The following is a 27,940-nucleotide window of genomic DNA, read 5'->3' on the forward strand; positions in this document are numbered from 1 at the left end:
ATAATGCCCACACATAAATATATAGGGTGCCTCCACCTGGATTTCTTTTGTTTTCAAGATACTTAAAATTCCATTGCCCTCTTCCTTGGCTAACACCAGAAATATATCTTGGGCTTGGGTAGCTCCAGGAAAAACGAGATTTGGCACAAGCTGCTGTTCTCCGAGATATTTCACAACTCTCTTCACGGGCTCCTCATACTTGCACCTTGATTCATTTCTCCTTCCCTACAGCCATCCCTTTTCAGCTCTTTCTGTTTCTGCCTAGTCCGGGGAGCGTGGGAAAGAGGAGATTCCTGCTCAGGTTTTCCAAGCTGTAGCAAAGCTGGATCCGGGCCAGGGGGAGGAACAGGAGTCTAGGAGGCAAATCCCTGGCCTTTCAGGCTGAAGCTCCAAACTGTTTTCCAACCAATGCTGGGCACTTGTGCACTGTGGGTTAAGTTGGCATCTGTGACCTGATTGAAGTGTTGGAGAGGCCACAAGAGAGAGACTCAAATAGAGAGCGCTATGGACGAAGGTCTGTCTCTGATGTGTAAAAGCCACTTTTGAATTTGAAAGGAGTGACATCCTACATTCCTTGCTACCTCATTGTTTTTTCCTTTTACTATATGGACCCTACATAAGATAAATTAATATACTGTATGCTAAAAGTCTATCATATAACCAAGGAATATGAATAAAGATCATTTCCTTTTCTCCTAAGGTTGTGGGTCTCTGCCTTACTGTTTTGCAGTCACCTGGGGAGCTTCTAAGAGGTACAGATGATTCCCTTCCTGACTTCATTGGTTTGGGTGAGGTTTGGACTCTGGCATTTCTTAAAGGCTTCCGGGTAAGGTTAATGTTGCCAGAGCTCCCGAGATGAGACCTGGCAGACTTATGGTATTTGCTGAGCAGTTGTAGATTTCCCCAACCTTGTTCCCCCAACTTCAGGCTCCAAGAAAAGGGTCAGGTGACACCAAAGACATCTCCCTCAGTACTCAGAATCACACATCTGTGTAACCTTTTAAGTTTTATAAATAGTACGTGGTCTATTGTTATCTACCTTAGTTTTTTCTTTTTTTCTTTTTTTTGGCAGTATTTTCAAGGCCTGTTTCCAAGATCCTTCTTAAACTACTAAAGAAGAATTATTAGGGACATGCAAGAGCTATTTCTCCAAAATATGACTCAAGAAAAAAAAAAAAAGAATGAAGGATGAACTTTGTGAAAATGTATCTCTATTGCTTTTTTCACTTTTTTTCTACAGGCAAAATCTGCATACTTCTCCTGAATGTCTCCCTTACAAATGTACAGATTATTAAATACTAATAAGAAAGGAATTTGAGAAAAATGTTTATTCGTTTTCAAAAAAAAAATGCAAAATGGAAGCAAAATATTGAATAGGTGCTCGTGGTCTGTCAGGCCCCGAGACACCCCCCAGCGTTGGCCTGGGTGCTGGGCGTGTGCCGCCCAGACCCTCCCTTCAGGTCTGCAACCAGGGGTGTAGGTTGCTGAGGGCTTTGGGTCCCTCTTTAGGAACTGCTCTTGGATGTGCACTTTCCCTGGAGATGCCATGCTCAGATCTCTGCCCCTGCTCCTTGCAAGCAGCCAGCACCAATAACCAATTGATGTGATATCAAAGGCTTGTGACCCTTGCCACAATTTGGGATGATTTTGAAGGGCCATCCTAGCTCCAGAGCTCCCTGTTGGATTGGCCAAAGCCTCTGTGGCAACCACATTGCGGCTCGATTTCTCTTTGCCCAATTGCACCTTCCTCACTCTCTTACAGGTTTTGTTCTTGAGAGCACCCCCCTCCCCCAACACACTGCCCGCATGCAGATTTTCATCTCAGAGTCTGCTTCCTGGGCCACGTGACCTACCACGCGGTTTCCTTCCAGGAACCCTATAGTCTGACGGAGAAGTTGGACAAATAAACAGGCAAATAGACTGTGTGGTAAGTAGTATGACAGAAGACAGTCTTGGTTACTGGCTGTAGAGCCCAGGGGAAGGGGGAGGAAAGTTCCTACAGGAACGGATTTCTAAGTGAGATATGAAGGATGACTCAGCTGTCCTAGTGAAGTGTTAGGGGCAGGGCAGGCAGAAGTGGGGCAGTTCAAGAGAAGACCACACATGCAAGTCCAGGGGAATTGAGGGCACAGAGTATTGGGGCGACATCAGAGACGAGGCTGGAGAAGAAAGAGCAGGGGGAGGGAACAGTATGTCACAGATCATGACGGCACATGACGGCAGTGTAGTAGATCATGTGGAGGAATTTGGGAGGGATGAATGATTTTTTTTTTTTTTAAAGGAGCAACATTATCAAATTCTCATTTTGGAAACAGTTATCTGGAAGACGGATGGGCAAAAGAGAAGATGCAAAGTGACCGGTTAGGAGGTGCTGCCGAAGGCCATGGGAAAAATAATGGTGAGTCATGGCCATAAGGATGGAAAGAAAGGAGTTTATTTGGGAGACATTTATGAGATAGAATCAGTAGGTGTCTGTGATTGATGGGATGAAGAAAGTAAGAGAGAAGAAATAAGAATGACTCCCTGGAAAGGGGGATAGAGGGAGTCCTGGTGGATTTACTGAGATTAGGACACTAGAAGAGAAGCAGGTTTGGATTTGGGGGTTAAGGTGCCAAAAAGACATGTCAGTGTGTCATCAAATGCTCAGTTGTGGATACGGGTCTGAGACTCAGAGAGGAGATCAAGGCTGGAGACAGAAATACCCATCAAAGAGACAGCAGTGAGAATGCCCAGGGAATGTATACAGAGTCAAAATGGGAGAAGCTCCTTTTTGAACCCGCGGGGACATCAACATTTAGTGAACAAGAGGAGCTTTCAAGGGAGATTGGAAAAGAACAGCCAAAGGGACACAACAACCAAGTGTGTGGGTCAGAGAAGTCAAAGGAAGGGTGTGGTCAGATGACAAGATGTGAACCTAGCAACAGGGAGGTTATTAGCAATCTCTGGGTGAGCAGTTCTGCAGAGGGTTGGAGGCAATGCCAGACTTCCGTGAGCTTGAGTGGGAAATGAAGAAGCAGAAATAGTAGATCTAAGGAACTCTATCAGAATGTGTCTGAATGAGGCAAGGAGAGGGAAAAGGCCATTGCCTTGAGGAGTTGTTGGTTTGGAGGAAGGTTCTAATAAAATAGGAGTCAATTGGGCAGGCCTAAGGCTATTTGAAGGCAGCCCAAACAGTGGAAAGGTGCCCAAGCAGTAGTTGGCAGAGGGAGGCACCAAGATGGTGGCATAAGATAGGAGAGGTTGGCTGTGTATGGAAAGCCCCATCCTCCTTAGGATGGAAGGAATGAGGATATTGGGTGAGTTTGTGGGAGAACAGGCAGACAACTCCTTCTGATAGTGGCCCATTTCTCTGCAGTGTAGGAGGAAAAATCATTTTCTGGGAGTATGGGAATTGGTATGAGGGTAGCAGGCTTGAGAAACTAGTTGTCTTAGTTAACTCAGGCTGTTATGATAGAGCACCATAGCCTGGGGGGTGGGGGGGAGGCTGTAAACAACAGAAATTTCTATCTCATTGTTCAGAAGTAGGGAAGTCCAAGATCGAGGCACTGACAGATTTGGTGAGAATCTTTCCTGGTTCATAGATGCCCTTCTTTTTTGCTGTGTCCTTATAAGAAGGAAGAGGTGGAGGAACTCTCTGAGTCTCTTTGATAAGGGCACTAATCCCATCCCGAGGGCCCCAATGATCTTCATGATCTAATCGCCCCCAAAGGCCCCGCCTTCAAACACCACCACCCTGGGGATTACATTTCAACACATGAATTTTGTAAAGACACAAATATTCAGTCCATAGCACCAGCGAACATTTGCTACCCCTGCTCTGGAGAATGGGATAGGGGAACATGGAAGGATTTCAGGCAGCACGTAGGGTTCAGCTGCTGATGGAAACTAAGGGTTCCCAGGGGTTACTTCCTTCCATGTTGTAGGATTTGTCCAGTGTTTCACAGCAGCACAGGTGCAGATTTGAAGTCGGACAGTGACATTTTGCCAGGTTGGTGAGAGAGGAAGGCCATGCAAGGGAGAGGTGGGGATCTTGGTACAGAAAGCTGCAATAATGGGCCCTGACTGTCAGGATGGAATAATCAAGAGACTTAGAGGCATTGGAAGTGGGGTTGTTTGCGTTATAAAATGCAGAGGCAAAGCCAGTTGGGGTGGTGACAAGGATCAGGGTGAGTCCATGAGAGTGGGTGGATGACACAGAGTGTGAGTGCAGGTCACCGGAGACAGGGATGTCAGGGAGCTGGGAGGCTGGGTGTTAGATGGGTGTGGAGGTCCCTCGGAGCACTGGGGAAGACTGAGCAGGCTGGGGCCAGGGCTCGAGGAAGTGCCCGTGCGGGACACAATGATGAAGGGCAAAGATGACTTGGAATTCAGAGAAGCTCTCCAGGTGGCAGAAAGGAGCTCTGGGGAGAGACAGAGTGGCCTTGTGGGGGAATGAACCTATCACAGGAGAGGGGGGCCTCTGGAAAGAGCTGAGAGGTGGAGGCTACCGAGAAGAACTGAGTGTGTCAGAGATGGATTGGTGGTCTCAGGGAGCACGAGGTAAGGCAACAGTTTAGGGGTGAGAGGAAAAATTGTGCAAGGCATCCAGGTGCTTACCCTGGAGAATGGAGACAGGAGACTGTACAATGTGTAGGTCAGTCCGTTCCTTACCTGATCCATACCTGGGGGCCTGGGGGCAGGTGAGGGGCTCAGGCTTCTGGCTGGGAGTCAGCAGAGGCCAGTCAGATGCAAGCGAGTCCTGGCCCAAATCTGAGCCTGGGGGTGGAATTCATTGGCTCCAAGTATTTCTTTTCTTTTCTTTCTTTTTTTCGTTTATTTTGAGAGAGAGAGGGAGAGAGAGAAAGAGAGAGACAGAGAGAGAGAGAGAGAGAGAGAGAGAGAGAGAGAGAGAGAGAACGAGTCAGGGAGGGCCAGAGGGAGAGGGAGAGAGAGAATCCCAAGCAGGCCCCGAGCTGTGCTGTCAGCGCAGAGCCTGTTGTGGGGCTCCATCTCACAAACCGTGAGATGGTGACCTGAGCGGACAAAATCAAGAGTTGGACGCTTAACCAACTGAGCCACCCAGGCGCCCCTGGCTCCCAGTATTTCTCAGGTCACGTGGGTGTGAGGGTCACTCGGCATCCCTCAAGCAGGAGCCTGCTCAGGTCTAGATAGATTTGTGGGGCTTTGAGAGCCAGGAGCCATGTTAAGACACCCTGGGCACGTCATGCTTCAATCATTACTTCATTGATTCATTCTTTAATCCATTTATTTATTCCTGAAACTTACATCAGCTGTTTCTTCCCTTCCTCGTTCCAAAAAGGATTTAAGATGTTCATACTAGCACCCACTATATACCAGGCACATAGGGTTTCGGAAATACGCTGTTCCCCATCTGTAATGCCTTTTCCATGTTTCCTTCTGTTCAAAGTCCATTGTTCGAACAAGGCCTAGACCAAGTTTCATCTCCTATCTGCAAACTCGTCCATCATGTCAGCCATGGTCTTCTCTCCTTAGAGCTCCTTCAGTACTTACACTCTGGATCACATACTTTCCTGCATAACCATACTTTGTTCTAGCCTACCCTGCCTCTCTGACCAAGCTGCAAGCCCTTTGGGGATGGAGACTTAGTATCTGAATTTTTAATGTCTCTAATGTCTATTGAGGCACTAGGGACATAGTGAGCCCTCAGTGCCAGAGACTGCAGCTTGGAGAAACACGGACCTCTGCACTGGAGTGGCTCCTGGTGATGCACTATAACTAGGACTAATAATGCACTCCAGGCCTTTCTCAGGAACACCCATTTGAGCATGAACAGTTTAAATTACAAGGTCAGCTACCAGAGAGACGGAAGATAAAACTTAAAAAGCGATAAAGTAGCAATTTACATTTGTTCTCACCAGAGACTAAAGGAATACATTATAACACAGTGACAAGTTAATGTTGGAGCTTTGCTGGAAGTTGAATGTTACACAGATCTACTTTGTGGCACCCATTTTAAATTTTTGGGAAGTGTTCTGGGATTTGCAGTTTCTTCTCTTGACAGGAGCTACTACTGAGAAATCTAGAACCTGCCAGAATCTAGAACTTGCCCCAAGACACTTCTCCAATAAAGGGATCAAGTGACCTAGTCCAAGGAAATGAGAAATAGATGCCACAGTCAAGATTCTCCTTTTGCTTCATTCTGTGGGCAGGAGTGCGAGTGGGAGGAAATGCAGGAAATTTGGAAGTTTTAATGTTTTTATTTATTTATTTTTATTTTTGAGAGCGAGAGTGAGTACAAGTAGGGGTGGGGCAGAGAGAGAGAGAGAGGGAGAGAGGGAGAGAGAGAGAGAGGGAGACACAGAATCTGAAGCAGGCTCCAAGTCTGGAGCTGTCAGCACAGAGCCCAACTTGGGGCTTGAACCCACGATCCGTGAGATATGATCTGAGCCTAAGTTGGACGCTCAGCCAACTGAGCCACCTGGACACCCGAAATTTGAAAGTGTTAAATGGGGTCTTTAAAATGCCAGTGTAGAGAAACAAGGAAATTGGTTCCTAACATAGTCTTCTCTTGACCAAATTTTGCTTTTCATCACCCATTTAACAATGTTTCCTTGCTTGCTTAATGTAGCTAAGCTTTATTTTGGCGCATTTACTTGCCTTCCTTTATTATTTTATGCTCACTTCCCCTCTTTAACCTCCTCTCTCTGTGCCCAAAGTTAAAAAAAATTTTTTTTAATTAAAAGTTTTTATTTCAAATGTCCAAAGCGTAGCTTTTAGTGAGGGAAAGGATTGGGTTTGCACCCTGGGGACCAAACCCAATGAGTGGTTGTTCTGTTGGGTTTCTGTGTCTGTAATCTGTCTGCCTTGGCCCAGTATTTCTACAATGTCACATAAGGAAGTACCTTCCTGGTGCATCTGTAACTCTTGAAAAGCACACGAAAGGTGGCTACTAACTATAATGCTTAATCCATATTCATTATAATCTTGAATTGATTCATTGGATCATCTGTGCACAACACAGTTTTTAAAATGCAGCTTTCAGTTTGTCTTTTTTTTTTAAAGCATCCACCACTGTGTGGCAGGCACTGGCCTAAAGATACAGATATGAATAAAATGCATTCCCGGCTCTTGTGAATGTCACAGCGATAAATGCACAATGAAATCTGGCATGTAACCTTCCATGACTGTTCTAGTTTCTGTTCCACCACCCATCTCATGTGAAATATGCTTCTCGGGGTGGGGGGAGGTTGGGATGGGGGGGAAGAGTGTCAAGAGGAGATGCCTATTATTTTATCCAGGCTTAATGACCCACCCATGGGCATCATTTGTAAAGCATGTGTGTGAAGCAGGAAAACTTAGGGGAGGTCAACTTCTCAGATAGTTGAGAAGCTTGAATCCCACCCAGTGTAGGACTGGTCCAGAGAGCATACAGCTGTCCTTGTTCTTCTGTGCTCTTCTCCCCTGCATCTTCATACCCATTGGAGACTGTCGGCCTTAGGCTCTGGGAGGACAGAGGACCTGCCATCCTCCTTACATACTGGCCACTGATTTGAACATTTATTGAGAAATTACTCTGATGGAAATAAGTTATATACATTGTATTTAATTTTTACAAACCTGACGGGTAGATATTTTTTATCACTCCCATTTTAGGGATGAGGCAACCAAAACTGAAGAAGGTCTAGTAAATTGGCCAAGGTCGCAGGGCTGGCACACGTCAGAGCAAAGGCTGGTACCTGGGCCTAAAGTCACCATGTTTTTTTTGCCCAATACTCCATACTGCCCCTTGCTGGGATTCTTTACTTGGTCTCCAAACAAAGAAGAGCTCTCATCAGCACTGGTGGAGTTTATAAAAACCTACTGGGTGTGTCTTAAATATAGGTGTCTCTCTTTCCATTAAAAAAAACTCCCATAGCCAGGTTCTGGGTTAGGCTCTGTGGGACAATATGAAATTGAATAGAAAAGATTGTCCTCTAGAAAGTTGAGACTGTGGGAGAGGGCTGCAACAAGGTGACTTTCAAGTGTACTACAGAACACAAGGTTTTGAATTATCATTTGATTATGTCATTTCCTGCATTCATTTACTCATTCATTCATTCATTCATTCAACAAGTATTTTCTCCAGTGAAATGGTACCAGTTAAAGGGATACAGTTCCTGAATCCAGCCTCCCATGTATAGGAGGAGACAGACAAGCAATCCAGTAGTTGAAATACTGAACCTCGTTTTCCATGTGTTTTTCCAATCATTTAAACAAAAATCGGTCAATGAATTATTTGTATTACCTTTAACAGACATTGAGTTAGGTCCCTCTTTCTTTCTTTCCCTTTCTTTCTTTCTTTCTTTCTTTTTCTTTTTCTTTCGTTATTTTTGAGAGAGTGCAAGGGAGGGGCAGAGAGAGGGGAGACAGAGGATCCAATGCAGGCTCTGCGCTGACAGCAGGGAGCCCAATGTGGGCCTTGAACTCACCAAACTCACCAACCATAAGATTATGACCTCAGCTGAAGTCAGATGCTCAATCAACTGAGCCACCCAGGCCCCCTCAGTTAGGTTTCTTTTAATCTAATCGGTAATGATTTAAAAATTAATCCAAGAGGGCAACACTGGATCCATCTGACACATTGTTTTAGAATTCAAGCATTCCCTGCTATCCTTTTGTTTTTTGAAAACTAGTGCCTAAAAATAGTTGTTCCCTGCGCCAATAAAAACAACAGCTGAAAATCCTAATTCACAAAATATAGAGTATGAGGGATTATCAATTAGCATGACTTTTTTCCCGCTTACAAAAGAATTCATTGTCTCTTAAAAAGGTCTAACAGTGAATGTATGCATGTATTAACTTCCCTAATAAAGACATCGCTCAGTGGAGAAACTTCACGGTGAGGATCCATAGTCTCATGAAGCCTCTGTAATTACAATAGAGATAAATGATATGATTTACATGACTTACAAATGATATGATACGATTTACAAAATTGGGACTTAAGGACAACTTTTTGGAACAAGCCCACTGGACACCGCAAGTAAGGGGACCTGCCAGTTAACCATACAGCTGTAGAGCTTTGTGCACAGAATTCAGGAGAGCGGTGGGGTGGAGGAGGAGGGATAACTGGGTTTTGCTTCGTTTTAATTCCTTTACTCCCGCATTCCGCTGCTACGTGAAATAAAATACGTTCTTGACTAAAGTTTTGTCTTTTATCAGCAAATAAAGTTTCTCTAAGTCACAAGGTTGCAGCACTTGAAACTAACAGAACATACTTGTTGATAATCTTTCCTTCTCGGGCCGTTCAATTTTGTCACCTTCCAGCCTGGGCTCCCCCCCTGGTTTTCAGTTTACGGTTGTTAACGTCAGGCACACACTTGTGCCTCGACGCTTATCACTCCCCCTGAGATACTTTGCTGCCATTTTAAGTCGAGTTGCACCGTTGGTCGCATCGGCGGAGGGAGGTGCACTGGGCAGCATTCCCAGATGCGAAGCCACACACTGTGGAGTCAGTGTGAAACCGCGGCTTGACTTTTATCCCCTAGCTTTCCAGCGGCGGGGCCACCGCGCCTGCCGAGCGCGTGCACAGCGCCCCCCTTGGTCGTTCCCGAGCGCTCCTCCCCCGCCCAGCCCACCCCCGCGACCAGCCGCCTGGGCCACGCGGGCTTCTTTGGGCTCCACGCGCACCCTTAATCGGGTCCGAAACTTCGCCAGAGGCTCCCGCCCCGAAAAGGCCCTGCCTTCTTCCCAACCACTCCCAGAGGGAGGAACGGCTGCTCCCGGAAGGAGAGCACCACCCTCGCCCCAACAGAGCCCGTCGCGGGCCACCAGCAGGGCGGGGGTCCCGGGGCCGCGGCTGGGTCGGCTCCCCTTCCGCGCCGGAAGTTCGCGCGTGCGCGCTGGCCGGCCGGGAGCGCGCGTCCGGCGCGGAGAGGCGGAGGGGCGGCGGGGGCGGGGCCGCGGCCGCTCACAGGGTGTCCCCGCCCCCGCCCCCCGGCGTTCCGCGGTCGCCGTGACAACCGGAGCGGCGGCAACGGCGGCAGGAACGCGAGTCCGGCGCCGCCTCCCGGCCGCACCGCCAAAGCAAGCAGCCGCCGCCCGGCCTTGCTGCTCTCCCCGCCTCCCGGCCCGCGGGGAGGGAACGGCCCGCCCTCCGCCCGCCTGCCCGCCGGAGAGTGAGCGGCGCCCGTGCCGCCCCGCCAGCCCGCCGTTCCCCGGCCGCCGTTCGGGCGCGCGCAGCGAGCGGGAGCGACTATGCCAAGATGGTCCTGCAGGCGCGGAACAAGCACCGGGAGGCGGCCCCCAAGCCGCCCCAGCCGCCCCGCGCCTCTCAGTCGCCGCTGAGGGGGGCGCCGGACGCCGGCGCCGGGGAGCCCGGGCCCGAGCGCGCGCCCCGGTCCCCCGGGCGCAAGGGCGCCGCGGGCAGGAAGGGGCCCCGCGCCGAGCCCGCCGCGCCGCCCGCCGCAGGCGGGCTCGGGGGGCGCCTGGCGGCCGGGCTGCGTGGGGCGCTGGGCCTGCGGCGCGCGGGGCGCGGCCGGACCTGGACCACGCTCCTGCTAGGTGAGCAGCCCCAAAGCGCGGGCGCCGCCGGGACGCGGAACTTTGAGGCGCGGGCCCCTCTCCCCCTCCCCTGTATTCCCCTCCCACTTCCGCGCCGCGGAGCCCCGCCGCCCTGTCCCCGTCAGTTTGCAGCCTTCTCCGACTTTTCCTGGGACGTCCTCACCTCCTCCTCCCCTCCCCCTCCTCCTTGCTCAGCCTTGCTCGCTCCCTTCCAGTCCGCACTCTGTCTCTGTTTAAAAAAAAAAAAAAAAAAAAATGGCCCCGAGATCAACAGCTGCCCGGCCTGGCTGCGAACTGACAGGTCTGCGCTAACGAGACTTGGGCGCTGCTGATTGGCGCGGACCGGCCGCCTTCCCGTTATCTCGGCCCCTGCCCGGAGGATGGTTTGCTTTGGGTTGGAAGCGATTCCGTGCTGCTCAAAGTAGAAGCTCATTCCCTATCCTAGAAAGTTGCTAAACTTATAATTGAATTTTCGAGTGCTTTTTTTCTTCTTGGCCGCAGACACCGCCGGTGGCACTTTGTGATTCCCCGCAACACGTCACTTTCCAGGTTGTGTTGTGTTTTGGGCACTGGAGCCTTAATCCTCTGCTGACCTGGGAACGTTTGGTGTGGAGGGCTCCCCTCCGTTCCCGCTACCATGCACCAAATGGGTGATATGCAGCGATGTGCTGAACAAATAAAGTTCAAACAGTCACAGGTTGTGGACATACTTCAGGTTTTCTTTGTTTCCTGATTGACATTCTGATAAGGCAAATTATTAGCAGTTTGGATAATGGGCCTAATTTTTCCAAACCAGTGCTTGGAAAATGGGAAACGCTGTAACACCGCCTTTCCTATATAATACATTAATGGACTTTGGCTACTGCATTATTTAACTGTTGGTGATTTATTCTTTGTTATCCTTTCAGATTCCCTTAGTGACCCAAAAGAATTTGGATTTCAATATAGGTGAAGGAATAGGACACAACAGTCAGCTTCCCTTGAGATAACATCCACCACCAGAAGAAGCCACTCAATCATAAAAAACCAGAGTCATCACCGTGTGTGTGTGTGTGAGTGTGTGTGTGTGTGTGTGTGTGTGTGTGTTAATGGTCTCAGGTTGATATTGTTATTAGAGTACTTTTATATATTGTAGATTCAAGCCTCGAAAAAATCAGTATTTTCAGTATATTTCTCCCCTTTTTAGTAGGGAGCTTGAAAAAAACCTTGCCAGTATGCAGGTTAGATAAGTTCACCTTGGGGAGGCAGCATGGTACAATGGATGAGAACAGGCTCCAAATCCTGTTCAGAGTGGTTAAGTTTGGTTTAAGTTTCAAGTTATTTCCTTTGTGAGCCCTTCCTTCTCTGTAACGTGGGATTATCACCTGCCCTACTTACTCTGAGGAGTAGAACTAAAAGGGGTGGCTAATATGTGGGAAGGCACTTTGTGTCTAAAGCCTTTAACAAGTTTTAGTTGCTATCATAAAAGCATATGCATAATACTGACTTGAGATCTGGTGACAGAATGAAGTTGCATTTTTGTCGAATGGCTAGTATAAACATAAACCACTTTGTAGTGAAATATGGAATGACAGCACTTCTTTTTCAGAGGTTACAGTAACAACCATAGAATAATATCTTGCCATTTTCTTTTCTTGTTATTGCATTTACTTTGAATCTCCTTTTATTGGATACCTTATATTTGGATTTCGTGAGCATTATATTTAATGTTTCTACCTAAATACAGTTTTGTATTAATAGAGCAGTGTGGCACTTTACCTGACTTACCCCTTTGGGCATTGAAAAGAGGTACAGTGAAGGAGCGGTCCCTTATTTTTGGGTGGACTGGTCATCAGATGTATGGAGGTTGGATGATTTTCTGTCCCTGCTAACCACTTAAAAGAGGCCACGGGACAGCCTGAGAGGTGATTCTGGAGAATGGGATGTAGGTTGTTTGGTTCTTCCTCTGGCCCTGTTCCTTGGGATCCTGCAAGAAGGAGCAGAGTTTAGACATTTTTGAAAGCCTCCTCATTCCCTTCCTTCTTGCCCTTCACAGAATGAGTGAGAATTGAGCTGACACTGTATAGGTTTACAGTATGGGATTTTGCTATGACAAAAATGGTTCATTTATGTTTTGGGAAGAAATTTTACAACTTGAACCTCCCTGATAGAAACATACATTTTTAAAAGTTAGAAACTGACTGGAGATTCTCAGTTCTGTTTCTTGCATCTCCTCCATATATGCTAAGCACTGATGGACTCACTATGTACCATGGGGGCCCTTTCCACTGTTGGGCAGTGTTAGTCACTGTTGCAAACATCTAGTCAACAAACGTGTTTTTCTTTTTCTTATTTGGATATCATTTACTATTTATTTAGTGGTAACAGTCATAAAAAGAAATATTTTTCAAATGTGTGTTTTTAGAAGTATCAGTCCAGTAGCTCCCTATATCAGCCAGGGGCAACAGTGGTATAGTAAGAAGAACCATGATGGTGTTTCTCCATCTTTTTTGACCATAACCCACAGTAGGCAATACAATTTACATTAAACCTGCTCACACTTCTGAAAGTGCAACCCAGTACATTTATGCACATTTCTGTCTGTTATTCTGTTTAGGTTTGTCAGTGTCCTGGCAGGAAACAGATTTAATAAACGGACCGTTTTCAAAAGTGAACAGTTTTGTGGAACCCACAGAGGGCATCGAAACACCCAGGCTGTCAGCAGTGAGAAAGTGCTACCATGTCTGGGCCTAATGGGGGAAGGGGAGCTTCATCAGGAGCTGAACCCAAGGAGAGCTGTGATGTGGGAGCAGGATCTCCCCCCAAGAGGAGTGACCCCATACTCTTCTCCAACCTTCTACTTTCCCCACTCATGCCTCTCACTGGCTGACCAACTGGAACCCCTCGGGCAAGGGACCCAACTGAATCATTCTGTAGGGCTGGGAACTAGGCAGAGAAGGGAAGAGAATGGATTTAGATAGGCAAATGAAGTCTGACCAGCAAATATGTGCATATGCTTTAAAACAAGTGTCATGTTAACAATCTTACTTCTGTAATGTACTGCATACTCTGATTTTCTATTCTGTCCCTTTTAAAACAATGCCATTTATAAACTGTTGAGTTTTATGGTCTAGTGTATAACACTAGAAAAACCTACAGTGAAAACATTGCCTTAGAAGAACTGTTTTCTGATTTTTTTTACCTATTTCAAACTAGTTGGGTACCTGAGCAAAGCACTTAGCTTCTCCGAGCCTCAGTTTGTAAGCACATGTAAAAATGGGAAGCCTGGACTAGACTGGTGGCTCTCAATCTTAGCAATACTGGACTAGAGTCATCTGGAAGCTTCAAGAAATCCTAATAGCCAAGCCACACATCTGACCAATTAAATCAAAATCTGGGGATGGGGTGAGGTGGAGGGAAATGTCAGTAATTTTTAAGTCCGATGTCCTGTCTCTCCGTAGAAGCAGCTTGTCTAGCATCACGGGGCTGTAATTCCTACATGGCAGCAATCCCCTAGTACTAAGTGGTTCTCACCTCCCCTCTTTTAGGCGGGGACACACAGTCCAATTTGCCCACGTTTCTCCTAGTCTATTGTTTTCTCAAAACTGGGGCTGTGAGTTGCCATTCATCAACTGATATGGCTGTTATTTTAATTAGAGTTGAGAGAAGAGTGATGTGTTTCTTGTACCCATGTCTATTATCAGAAGAGGGAAGAAAAAAGCATAGTTGGAGAGGGCTGTGTGTTTCAAGGAGAAATGGAAGGGGTGCTATCCTTTGTGGAAGTGAAGAATATACATGTTAAACATGCAAATTGAGCATGCCTGTGGTGAAAGACTGCAAGGTAAGATGCCATTTACAAAACATAATAAATTTGTAACCTGAATATGGAAGAGAAAGATACTGAAAACTACTTTTTTCCCCCTTTCATCTGTCCTGCTTGGTTCGTTAACATACCTGCCTGGTTCCTAGGATCAGTGGCAACCGCACCCTTGCTGAAAGCTGGTTCTGTGTTGGCAAGGCCTCTCAAACACAAAGTGATGACATGTTGGGTTGGATAATTCTTTGCTGGGGGGTGGGGAGGGGCTGCTGTCCTGTGCATGGTGGGATGTTCAGCAGCATCCCTGGCCTCTACCTATTCGATGTCAGTAGCACGTCCCCCGTTGTGACAACCAAAATGTCTCCATATATTGGCAAATGTCCTTTGGGAAGCAAAAATGCTTTTATTCTCCACAATTTATGGGAGTGTGAAAGCCCATATAATAGGAAAGAAATATGGCTTTTTAGGGGCAGAAGGGGTAAGAAAGTGGGTGAAGGCAGAAGATTGAGGCTAGGTGTTAGCCATAGGACTGGGTAGGAGGCAGTGTGGTGTGTTTGAAATAGCACAGGCATCTCAATACTGACCTGCATTTGAGTCTTGTTTCTACACTTAAAAGTTATAGATCCCCAAATATCTCTGACTCTTGCTTGCTTCATCTTTAAAATGGGGATTATATGAGGTGCCTGGGTGGCTTTGTCAGTTAAGTATCCAACTTCGGCTCAGGTCATGATCTCACAGTTCATGGGTTCCAGCCCTGTGTTGGGCTCCACACCGTCAGTGGGATTCTCTCTCTCTCTGCCCCTCCCCAACTCATGCTTTTTCAAAATGAATACACTTTAAAACAAAAAATAAATAAAATGAGGATAAATGCCCCACACGGTTATGGTAAAGAATAAATAATATCTGTAACAGCAGCTCTATTCACATTTACCAATTACTAAATGCCTACTACAGCTGATGCTAGCTTTGGGGGATAAGAGGGAGGACAAGACAAGCTGTATGTAGCCCCTGTCTCCAAGGAACTCCATTCTAAAAGGGCCGGGAACAAATAAGAATAATAGTACATTGTAGTAAGTCCAGTGGAGGAAAGAAAAAGGGCTAAGATAGAAAAAACAGGAGAGACCCACTTCAGGATCAGAAAAATTTTGGGGGAGTTGGCCTTAGAGGCAAGACCTGCGGGTGAGAAGATGCATACTGTCCGGAGAAGAAGGGGCATTGTGGATATGGCACACGACATGTGCTGAGGTAGACCAGAGCTTAGCCTGTTCAACATGAGAAGGCCACAAACCAGAGCTCCTTAAGGAGTTGGGGTTTTATTCCTAGCATGATGGGAAGCCACTGAGGAGTATTAAACAGGAGAGTAACGTGACTTAAATTTTATTTTGGGAAATCTACACTTGGGAAAATGGGCTGTGGAGCACAAGGGCAGAGCTGGGAGCAGCCAGTGGGGAGGCTCTGGCAGGACTCCGGCAAGAGAGTTGTTGGTCATGATGAAGGGGATAGATTTGAGATCTGCTTTGGAGAGAGAAATGGGAGGGTTTGCTGGTGAATTGGGCTTGGATTGAGGAAAAGGGAAGGGCTAGGAATAATTTCTCAGTTTTGGCTGCTGTAACTGGGTATATAGGGTGCATTCACTGAGATCGTGAAGACTAGGGGCATGGTGAGGGGCTGGGTTTGAGGGAAAAGATTGGAATTCTATCCTGGACGTGTTTCCGTTGCAATATTTGTGAGATGTCCAAGTAGAAATGTCAAGCAGGCAGTGGGACATAAGAGAAGATGTCAGAATGGAAACAAAATAGGACATCACCAGCAAATGGGTGTTAATTCCCAAATTAATGGGAATTAATAATAACACCTTTTACTGAAATGGGGTTTACTCTGTGCCAGACATAGTTCTAAGTGCTTTAGATAAACTCATTTATCTTAGACTCAATTCACTGCTAACTCAGGCCTGACCATGACACTGTGATTGCCATACCTGTTTTATCAGACAGGGGATCTGAGGCACACAGCTTTTAAATAACTTGCCCAGGACCATCTCTAGAATGTGGAAGGCTCAGGATTTGAATCCAGGCAATGTGGCTTCAGAGTTCGAGCTCTTAACTGCTCTGCTGTATTTCATCTTCTCCAGGGTGAGTATAGCGAAAGAAGAAATGAAGCCCCAGGACTCTGTTCAGAGAAATGGCAACATTTAATGCTCAATTAAGTGTTAGCTTTCTTGTTTCTTCCTTCAGGGGAAATAAAGCAGAGAGGGATCATGCGTGGAGGTACGGGGACAGGAAGTGGAAAGAGAGCATATTAGGGTGGCATAAAGGATGAGAAAAGCTGAGGAGCTGTGAGGCACAGGGACCACTGGCCATCTTGGTGGGATGGCTGTCAAGCAAACGCTTAGCCACAACCGAGCATCAGCTCTAAGGATGTGTTAATACATAGATGTTGGGCCAGTACATTTCCTTAGAAAGCCAGTGAATAAGATGGGAATTTGGGATTTAAAGGGTTTCTTCAATGTTTAAAACCAGTTTTTTCTTTCTGAAATAGACTCTGGTTAACTCTAAACAACAGTCATAATCACATAATCACATTTTTTTAATTAAAATACACAATTGGAGGGGTTCTGAGTATGTTATATTTGTGTGTGCTCAAGTTAACAAATGTGATGAGTTTAGATTGTGTAAGTATAAAGAGACATTACCAATATGTGATTGATTCTTGGCCCATAGTATGGCATCATTACTGAAAGCAGATACAATTTTATTATACACATATGCATATTTGCATGTTGATAAATTTGAACTGTGGCCATTTTTATAAGTTTTATATGCTTAGCCTGTTAGGCTGTATTAATGTGTCTTAAAATTTATGTTAATGAGATACTTACATTATCATAGAGACCTATAAGCCTGTGTGCATGTTTCTAAGCAGGCCAGCTTTAGGCTGCGTACTTTGTATGTTTAGTTCTAAATTCTTGTGTCGTTAGTTTATCTTTTGCCATCGGATTGTACTTTACCCAAACCATCGGAACATTACTCTTCCAGGAAGGAGTCTGCTAGTTTTCTTTAGTTACCATTCTAATGAGTATTTGTCCTCAGAGTTAGTAAAAATTACATCTATTTCTAGGTCAGGACCTTTATGCTGCTGTTTAATTCTGTAAAAGGCAGTTTCATAGGAAAGATCAATTCTTCATGGATGATCTTTCACAATTCAAGAATCATTGAATAGGAATAAATTTAAAAGTGGAAGTATTGATTTGTAGAGTACATAAATCTACAATTGTTGTAACTTTTCTCTTTTTTGTTTTCATACTACTTTTTATTTTCTCAGCATTGTCCTTTTTCCTCCCTGAATACATTTAAATTAACAGCTCACATGCATATCTTCACGTTTGTCTGGCATATTCCTTCATGTTTGACTTCCTTTCCAGAGTAACTGATTGTCAGGTATGTTTTTCACTACTGTCACTACACATGATCAACGCTTGGACAGCATTTTGTAATTTTAACTTCTTGTAGCAAATGTTAACATAATAACCTAGTCACCAAAATCACAGGAGTTCAGTGTGATTCATTGTACTAAGGATGGGGTGATTTTATCTTCTAGTTTACAGTAGTGCCAACTATATCTTAAACAAAGTTTATAAATTACTTGGCCAATTACTTAGACAATTTTTTAACTTGAGATTGTTGTAATTCAGAAGAGTGAGGCTTTAGTCATTATTTTTATACAACTCAACTCAAATTTGCCCAAAATGCTATTGCTCTGCGTTGAATTTGTCTATTAGTTCCTAACAGTAATCACTAGTTTTTTGTAATGCAGCTTTTCAGTGCTGTTATTGTCAAATCTCAGAATCTTTTCTCCACATTAAAAAAAAAATTTTTAATGTTTTATTTATTTTTGAGAGGGAGAGACAGTACAAGTGGGGGAGGGAGAGAGAGAGAGAGAGAGAGAGAGAGAGAGAGAGAATCCTAAGCAGGCTTCAGGCTCTGACCTGCCGGCACAGAGCCTGATGTGGAGCTCAAACTCATGAACAGTGAGATCATGACCTGAGTCAAAGTCAGATGCTTACCTGACTGAACCACCCAGGCACCCCTCTCCACATTTTAATAATCATCATAAAGTACTTATATAACTGGCACAGTGCTACTGTTTTCCACCACATTTAAAGGGTTTTTTTTTTTAATAAGACCTCATTTCTCATTCTTTTGTCCTCTTTGATCTCCATGGAAATATCATAAGAAATCCAGAGTGAAAGGTTGGTTACTGGAATTTTACATGCGAAGAAAGTAAAGTAGGCCAGGTGAATGGCCTGACATCATTAGTGAGTTCACAGGGGGAAGTTTGAGATTGAAGTTAAGGTCTCTTGGTTTGTTAAGCACATCTGTCAAATTGTAGGTTTCAGATCTATAGTTTAAGGCAGCTGTCAAAGATACATTAATGGGAAAATGACCTGATAACTCTTTTGGCAAGAACACTCCTTTGCTGGCTTCTGCTTATTTGGGGGAGTCACTCTCTTCTATCCTTATGGTCAACTTGTTAGTTTCCATTTTGTTTGTGCTTAACTGTTTTTGAAGATGATTAAATTGTGGATTATTTTTTATTGTGTTGGTTGGGTGTTTGGCATTAGTATAAAAACAGTAAAATAGTAATCAGTGGTATCGTGGTTTTCTTAACCATTTAAAGAATAAAGTACACTTTGTGATATCCAAGGGCAGTTTGCAGTTTGGGGGATGGAATCTATAATCTAAAGATTGGAATGGCTTCTTGATTAATAAACTTGCTAAAATCTTTTGCTTCGTGTGATGGGTCTGGGTTTATATTGTGCACGTGTGGGTTTTCTTTCCCCCTCTAATGAAGAGATGCAGCATCTACACTTTTCACATTAGGTTTACTAAAGTTTTAACAGTTTTTCCATGATTGCTCAGAAACATTAAATGGGCTAGCGTATTATTTTGGGTCTGTATTTATTTAGCTACCTAAAACACTGAAATGCCTTTTTTCAATAAGGAGAAAGTTACTTTATGAAAATGGTTAATGTAGGTAACTGAGTTAGAAATATTTGTATTCATATTATCTGAGAATAAGACTTTTAAAGGAAGTTAGAATTGATTGCTTTAAAAGCCCATATGCTGGGTAATTGTTCTATTAAGTATTCCCTACTTTAATATATGTATATATGTAAATATTTAAAGACGTGAACATTTATTTTGTATATTTCTCTGTTTAGAATAGCCTAATTATATTCTCTTTGAGGATGGTGATATATATTTTCTGTGCTCTGTTTTCATATATTCACCTTAAAATAAGCCTTTGTCCTTGATTTTTGTATTATTTCTAAAGCATCTCCTCCCACATTTGAATGCATTCTTTTGGTTAAATGTGCTTATTAAACATTTTCATGCCTGAGCTTCCAGTCACAAGGACATCAGTGGCCAGAGTCCCAAAATCCAGGATTTTCCTCCAGGCCTTGGTGCATCCCAGTCATGTGACCTTGCACCTCATGGGAAGATAAGAGCCATATTTGACTCATAAGGACTCCTGGTTCTTTTCCCTTAATGTGTGAAAGTGTTTTGTAATCTGCAACTGATAAACAGATGTTAGACATTGTCATTGTAATTGAGAGCCTCCTAATTTTTTCCTGTTGTAATGTACTGTTTTGCTCAATGCCAAATATATGTAGGAGATTCAAATAAAGCCATCATCACATAGATCACTGAATTCTAGATCTTACTAGTAGTGTCTTCAAATCATGCCTGAATATTAAAGGGGTCCTGGTTCTTAAGACTGAGTATCTCTATTAATACATTGAGTGCATTCCTTTTTTTCTCCATTCAAAGAAGAAAACAATAAAAGGACCAAACCTACAAAGACTTTTAGTTTGGGGAGCAGGAAGATGAAAACAAAACCAGAAAATAACCAGGGAAGCAACTTGGAGAATGTGAAGTCCGATGTATTAGTGGTAATTGTTGTGGCTATATGAGGTCACTAAGTGTGAGGAATAGAGATAACCAAGTAAAAACCACTTATTAACATCTGGGAAAAATGAGACTTAGACTAAATAACTTATAAGTCATATAAAATCCAGGGACTCTTTCTTTTTAGGAGTGACATTCTTGCCAAGAGAGGTTAAAAAAAAGGATTTTATTTTCAATTTTAGTTCTTTCCCTTTCTTAATCATTGTTTTCTGCTATCAGGATTTTGACAGTTTTGACTTTCTATCAGAGTATCATTTGAATTAATATTTGCCTTTTCCTAATAAAAATTGCTAAAAGTGTAGATTTCCAAGCCCCCCAAGTGAGAGAGATTGAATTAGGGTCTTTGAGAATGTAATCTTAACATGCCCCTCCTAGGTTAATGTTTTCAATCCTAGTTGCGTATTAGAATCACCCCCAGTGCCAAACCTAGCACATTCAAACCTCCCAGGTGACTCCACTGTGCTGTCAGTGTTGACACATTGTCCTTAAAAGTGTTTACAAGTCATCTGAGGGATCTTGTTAAAATGTAGATTTGGAGCCCGGGATTCCGGGATGGGACCTGAGAGTCTGCATTTCTAGGGAGCTCTCACGTGATACAATTACTGCTGGAGGGCACTTGGAATACAGAGAACCATTTCTCAGGTTACATTTTGTGGACAACTACCTACACTCTGTTCCAGTCATTTTTGTGCCAGTGATAATTAGCCTTGACTGTACATCAGAATCCCTTGTGAATTAAAAAAAAAAAAAATCCCTAGAGTTTCAGATTTAGGGGTTCTGGATTAATACTCAAGTATCTCCAGTTTTATTTAGTGCCAGGGATGATTCTAATGCAATCCCAGGGTTTAGACCACTGTGACTTTATATTATTGTATTAAGATAGATTCTCTGAAACTTTCTTTTCTTTAGTGGCTCAGCGCTTTCCAACCTTTTTCATGTCATGGCACACGTAGGAAATGATAATATTTGTGTGGCGTGGGGTGGGTGAGTGCTCTCTTCAAAACCTGGAGGTTACTGACCCCCGGGACTCTGGTGCTGCCATCCTTAACACTCCAGGCCCCATTGGCTGTCAAACTCCTTTCCTGGTGTTCAGTGGAGCTCTGAGAGCCTGACACACTATACATATAGTGAGTGGGCCCTCAGTGAATATTGTCTTGTTATTGCCATTATAATTTGTGTTCTGTACTATGTATCAGTGATGGAACTTCTTTTTCATGTTCGAGCCCAGTGAACCTACAGCTTTACTGTAGCTGTCTTCTTTTCTGGCTGTCCACCAGAAATCCCTACCTAAGTTGTACTCAAGTCCTGAGCCCTGTCCCTCCCTCCCACCCCCCTTTGATAGACCTTGCCCTGAGAAAGTCATTACTGATCTGCCTTCTCAGATTTTTTTTTACAGTTTGTAGACTTTGTGCCCTTTGTTGAGTGCCTAATGAGTTCTCTCATTATATTGCGTGTGTACCTAAATCATATCTCTCAAATGTTTTATTTTTGATGTTGGATAATGTTTCTTTAAAAAAAATTTTTTATGTCTTTATTTTATTTTGAGAGAGAGACAGAGTGTGAGCAGGGAGAGGGGCAGAGAGAGAGGGAGACATAGAATCTGAAGCAGGCTCCAGGCTCTGAGCTGTCAGCACAGAGCCTGACATGGGGGCTCGAGCTCACAGACTAAGATCATGACCTGAGCTGAAGTCAGATGCTTAACCCACTGAGCCACCCAGGTGCCCCTGATGTTAGATAATATTTCTTTAGTGTTGTTGGTTTCTAGGAAAATGTGTTGTGCATCTAGTAGGCATTTAGATACTTGTTGACTTTAAAGCACTTATAATTCTCAAAAATCTAGGTGCTAGAAAGAAGGCAGGAGCTGAGCTTATGGTATAACAACTGTTTTCTCTTTCTTAAACTGGATCCTACAAAATGTCTTTTCACTTGTTACTTGATTACACAGAAACTGGCCTCTGTTTCATTATAGGTACTATAGACTGAAAATATGATTTCTTCCAATATATTAATTTTATTGTATTATATAGGCCTTCATGTAATGGGAACCCTTTGAACAGTTTGGAATGCTTAGATATTGTCTTTAGGTATTTAGGTTTTTATTTAATGGGGTGCATTCTTTAATTTCTCTTACATGGTGATTGTCATTTAACAGTTCAACCCAGTGAGGTGCCAGGCGTCATGCTAGGACATGTAGATATTAAGAGGAATTAAACACAAGCTCAGCTTCAAGGCCTTTCCATTCTAGCAGAGGAAACTGGCGTGTGCATGACTAGCTATTTAGGTGCTGTAATAAAGGTATTTTAGCTAGGATGGCAGGATCAGCTTCACAAAATGCCACATTTGAATTCCTGTGATTTGAAGGATAAAGTGGGAGTTTACAGACAGAAGCAAAAGCATAGCATCATGAAACACTTGGTATTTTAGGGGACTGTTGCCCAGTGCAGCGCGCATGAAAGGCATGTGGTGGGAATCAAGTGAAAACAGACCGGAGTGTGGGCTCCATGGTTTGAGGCTTCGGGAGTTATGAGACTTTTCAGACAAGGGGATGAGATGCTTAAACCTGTACATTTCGAAATTGACTTCATTCTCCAGGATGGATTGTTGATGTGGAACAAGGAGACAGACTATTTACTGGTGGCTTTACCTTCTGGAAAGAAACTTAAACTCTGAACAGACCCTTGAGAACAATAAGAAATGATTAGTAAGGATTGAGTATAGAACTTGTCAAGGTTGATTTGGAAACCTTGTCCAATAGATTTAAGGGGAGCATCCTTAACCTTTTTTTATGTCATTTGTCACTTGAGGGTTAGGGAGGCTAAAACTCTTTAGAATGCTTTAAGTATGGATTAACCTCAATTTAGGAATAAATTGTATTAAATTTTGCAAGTCATTATGGTCTTAGAATACATTTTTCCATATAAATATTGTTACAAGATGAGGTCAGCAAATGCCCACAAATGGGAGAGGAGGCAGTTCCTTCCCAGTGGGAAGAAAGGGAGGTTTGGAATTAGAACCCCTGGCTCCAGGTGATTCTTGCCGTTTATCAGCTATGTGCCTTTGGGGGAAATGACCTCTGGAAGGCCTAGTTTTTCATTTGTAAAATAGGAATAAATACTCCCACTGCTGTGTGAGAATCAAATGAGACAGTTTGTGAAGGTAGCTCTGAGTTTTAAGTCAAATGCTAGTTACGTAGTACACATGTAAGGGACAATGTAACATGGATGGGATAATATATTCAGGATCAGAAATATCTGTTGGCTGCAGGAGAGCCTCCTGCAGGTTAGCACAGGAGAGCAAAGGCAGAGGCAGCCCACCTTGGCTTCATGGTTCTTGCTCTCACACCTTGAGGAGGTGGAAAAGGAAAGGAAAGGACTGTGCATTAGAGTGCAAAAGACTCAGCTGAGTATCTTAAAGATGCAGATCACAGGGCTCTACTTCGCAGCAATCCAGATGGGGGTTGGTGGGTGTATTCATAAAGGGGTTCTGGACTTCTGAGTCATCTGCTGGGGTGAGGCAACTTGGGGGAAGGGAAGAGGCTGGGAGAGGAGGAGGTGAGGGCCAGCAGGGGCTGGGTGCCGGGCAGAGAGGGATTAGGGTTTAGGAGCCATTGAGGGAGGATTGAGCTGAACCTATGGAAGAGCCCCTTCTCCCATTTCTTTTTCCTTTCCTCCTGCCCTCCCTGCTGCTGCTGACCACTGTGGGCCAGGCATTGGGATGGGGACAGGGGATGTCCCCTCCCCGTTTTCCCAAGACACTGGACTTGCTGGTGTGGAGCAATCCAGAGGAAAAGAACAAAGGCCACCTTGGGGAGCTGTGGCTAGAAGGAGAGGGGTCAAAGGGAACTGAGCTGGGGTGGACTTCTGGGACCTCGCCTGCTCACCTGGGGGTACTCGTCCTCCCCTGCTGCCTGCTGCTGTGCTGCAGTTGAGAGGGGAACTAAAAGCTTAGGCACCTGACTGGTTGGTAGAGGGAGGTTGGTGGGGGTGTCAAATTTGCACTAAGTAAGTGGGGACTCAATTTTTGGAAAAAAAAATCTATTACTTACATACAAGTGTATGTGTGTGTATCCATCAATCAGAGTACATTCAACCTTATTATGTGGACATGATTTAGATGATTTCGTTTCCCCTTTAATTATATCAAGTTGTACCCATTAATTCAGCAAACATTTCATTTGAGCTGTGTGCTCCAGTATGTGGTCAGCTTCCTGTAAGTACTGTGGTATAAACCTCAGTAAAACATCGTTTCTGCCCTCAGGGAGTTACATTCTAGTTTGTTTAAACAAGATTCTAATAACAGGAGAAGAACAATTTTCAGTGGCTAGGCCTCTCAAATCCCATGAAACTGAAAATTGATATAATGTGACATATAATCTGGTACAGAATTTCTTTAATCAGAAAGTGGAAGGAGTGTCCAATTTAGCTTCAGAGTGTTGGTAATTTAAGTGCTTCCAGCAAAACACAAGAGCCTTTCAGAATTCTCAGCCATAGGATTGCAATCTTTTGAATTAGATTACAAAGCAAACCTTTCCTTGAACACTTTTCTTCTTATGGAATCGGCTTGGATTTTTGAAAGTTCGGGTGTTTTTCAATGTTCCGATTAAAAGAAAAAAAACATGCTAAATTCACCACAGTACCTTAGAATGACAAAAAAAAAAAATAGCATGTGTATTAAAATGGAAAAAAAGGGATTATCAATTTTGTGACACTCCCAAAAGACTATATAGACAGGGTTGATGATCACTGGACTAAATTTAGAGAAAAATCATTTATAATCTTTTCTGTAGGCAAGAATGCAAGAAAAGCTCTTTAGGGGTGCCTTCAGAAGTTTTTGTCATTTTATGTCTTTCTGCTTAAATTATATGCTCACAAGGCAGTATCTGCCTTACTGAGGCTTTCATTTTCAAATGAAAAAAAAATGTATATATATAAATATATGTATACACACACATAGCTTATTTCAATTTTGAATAAATTAAATCATAACTCTAAATTTTTATGTAAAAATTAGTAGTTTCTGTAAAGTATCCTGCATATATCAATAGATAAATTGCAACTTTCCACCCCTTTTATCTTAAGGAAAAAAAAAAAAAGAAAGAAGGGAGCAAGATAATTTAAGGTAAGGAAGCCCCGGCTTTTGTCTTACCCTTGCCCCCGCAGTCCTCCTCAAGAGGCCAGGCAGTGTATGGCTTTCACGTTAAAGTTCTTGTCTTCAACTTCCCTTTCTCTGTTTACTTGCTTTGTTTCCTTGGTCAAGTTCCTTCAGTTCTCTGAGCCTCAGTTTCTCACTATATAGTGGGGAAATACTGGTGTCTACCCCATGGGATAGTTGTGGGGATCTACTGGGTTGGTTTAGGTAAAGCACTTCAAAAGTACCTGGCATGTAATAAGAATGAAAATGTCAGCTGCTTTATTATTATTACTACTAAATTGAAAGGAGCAAAGGAATTGAAAACACTGAGCATATTGTGAATCGACCCTGGGGGCTATGAAAGAGCTCCATTCAAATGCCCCAAATTCCAAGAACAGTTTAGTGCTTCAGGGATTGAATTAGAGGAAGGCACCAAAGGCCACTTGGTACCTTCCTTCCTTCCGTTCTTCTCCTGAAGAATTGTGGTATTCTGAGGAAGTAAAGAGGTGATTGCCTTGAGAAATCCTATTTATCACTCCAGAGTCCTGAAGGTTAGAGGCTAATTTAGAAGCAGATGTGAAATGCACTGCCAGTGAAGTCAGTAGAAGGCAGGATGCCCTCTTTTACCAGAATTACTTAGTATTGTTCTAGAAGTCTATTATTATTGTCAAGTGGGAAGAAGATACTAACAGCAAAATTATAAAATATGAGCAAAATTATTTAAAAAAATTTTTTTAATGTTCATTTATTTTTAAGAGAGAGCACAAGTGGGGAGGGGCAGAGAGAAAGGGAGACACTGAATCTGAAGCAGACTCCAGGCTCTGAGCTGTCAGCACAGAGCTGGAAGTGGGAAGTGGGGCTCAAATCCACGAACCATGAGATCATGATCCAAATGGAAGTCAGACGCTTAATGGACTGAGCCACCCAGGTGCCCCGCAAAATTATTATTTTTAAATAATATTGTTCAAAATAGAGAATTGAATATAAACCAAAAAAACGGTAATAAAATTAATAATTTAGTACGAGTCAAAAATAAATACATGGCAAAATAATTACACTTCAAAAATAAGTACATTAACAATATTCAGTAAAGTGTAATAAAAAAGATTTCATGGATATTAGCAGAAAAATGTTAAGCTCACAAAGGAGACTTGAGAAATATGAATTAACTATGTAACTACTATATTAATTCTACCGATAGGATTTTTGTCAAGGGCAATTGAAAAGCAAGTTGAATAATTGAAGGTATGTACTATGTTTATGGGTATATACATATGGATTCATGTCATCACCGTGTAGCTTCTTTCCAAATTAATTTATAAATGAAACTCCAATTACAATCTCAAAGGGATTCCCAAAGTAGAAGGGTGTAAGGTGTTCCATACATTAAAGATGGCATTTACATTCAGTGAGAGAACGATTTATTCAGAACATGATAGTTAGATTATTGAGAAAATAAAGCCCAAATCGTGTTATGTATGGTGAGGTGAAGTCTTTGAAGGCAGAAACCAAAAAAGAAATGGATGGTAGATTTGTCAACAAGAAAAAATCAAAATTTTGGAAGATCCAAGTAATATATATAACAAATGTCAAATGACAAACCTAGTTAAATATTTGCAGTTTTAGTGACCCAGAAGGAGTGATCTGTCTTTTATAACCATTACTATCTCCTAGGTAACATGCATTTTTTAATATTTAAAAATGTAAATACTTGTTTAAGAAAAAGGCAATAAGATCTAGACTGTTTGGTTTTCATTTCTAAGAGTATTTTATAGTTCAGTTCCTTAGTAGTTATTTAATAAGAAGCCTGCAATAGGGTGAATCTTGTGGCATAAGAAAATTGGTATCGTTTGGATTCATCTTAATATGTTTTTTGTACTTGGACAGAAAGCAACTATTGATTCTCCTATGAGACTGATTTTATTATTAGCTTATTTTCTCTCCCTTACCTTTTCTTTCTTCCTTCTGCCCTGATGAGAGAAAAAACAAAAACAAAAAACCTCTAAAAGGCCTGAGATATAAGGGAAGTTATTTTAGATTTCTTTCTAAGTCAGCATGACTGTACATAAATTTGGTTTAAAACAAACACCTGATTTATGGCCCACCACTCCTACATTATACACCTGCTTTGTAAATGAGTAGCCTAAGGAAAACCATCTTGTCCTTAAGATATCGATCATTGCTCTTACTTGCATTCCTTGACATTAAACTTATGTTTGCTGCCTGTATGCTAATCTGTAATCTTTTGAGCTTTTACAAGATGTAAAAAAGTATATAACCTTGTAAAAACTGTTTACTCTCTGAAGCACTTCTCTGTGAAGAGCATGTTTCTTGGGCATCTGTCCTAACTTGGGCTCCCGTAAAACTTTCTTATTTTAGAGATTCTAAAATGTTTGCTTGTTTTGTGTCAACAGCCCTCCCTCTTCCTTCCTTCTTTACTATATTTCATGATAAATTTGTTTAAAAATAGTAAAATTTATCATAAAAATCCAGATATTGCAGCAATATACAATAAGCGATAGTTTCTTATTTTATTCATCCT

General features: G+C 43.1%; 1 protein-coding gene across 7 annotated transcripts in view; it reads left to right on the top strand.

The window, feature by feature from the left end:
• The first annotated feature begins 2,331 nt into the window (after nt 1-2,331).
• DPY19L1 (dpy-19 like C-mannosyltransferase 1) overlaps nt 2,332-27,940 on the top strand; it is a 103,561-nt gene continuing 77,952 nt past the window's right edge. For 4 of the 7 annotated variants that reach the window (XM_053218234.1, XM_053218235.1, XM_053218236.1 and 1 more), the window contains exon 1: nt 10,076-10,503. In XM_053218234.1, coding sequence (XP_053074209.1) covers nt 10,206-10,503 — 298 coding nt within the window. In that variant the 5' untranslated portion in view covers nt 10,076-10,205. Of the gene's footprint in view, nt 2,399-10,075; nt 10,504-15,968; nt 17,737-27,940 lie in introns of those variants that run through there. The other 3 variants (XM_053218239.1, XM_027075247.2, XM_053218238.1) reach the window with 3 other exon arrangements.

Source organism: Acinonyx jubatus, chromosome A2, assembly GCF_027475565.1.
Source record: "Acinonyx jubatus isolate Ajub_Pintada_27869175 chromosome A2, VMU_Ajub_asm_v1.0, whole genome shotgun sequence".
Classification (NCBI taxonomy): domain Eukaryota; kingdom Metazoa; phylum Chordata; class Mammalia; order Carnivora; family Felidae; genus Acinonyx; species Acinonyx jubatus.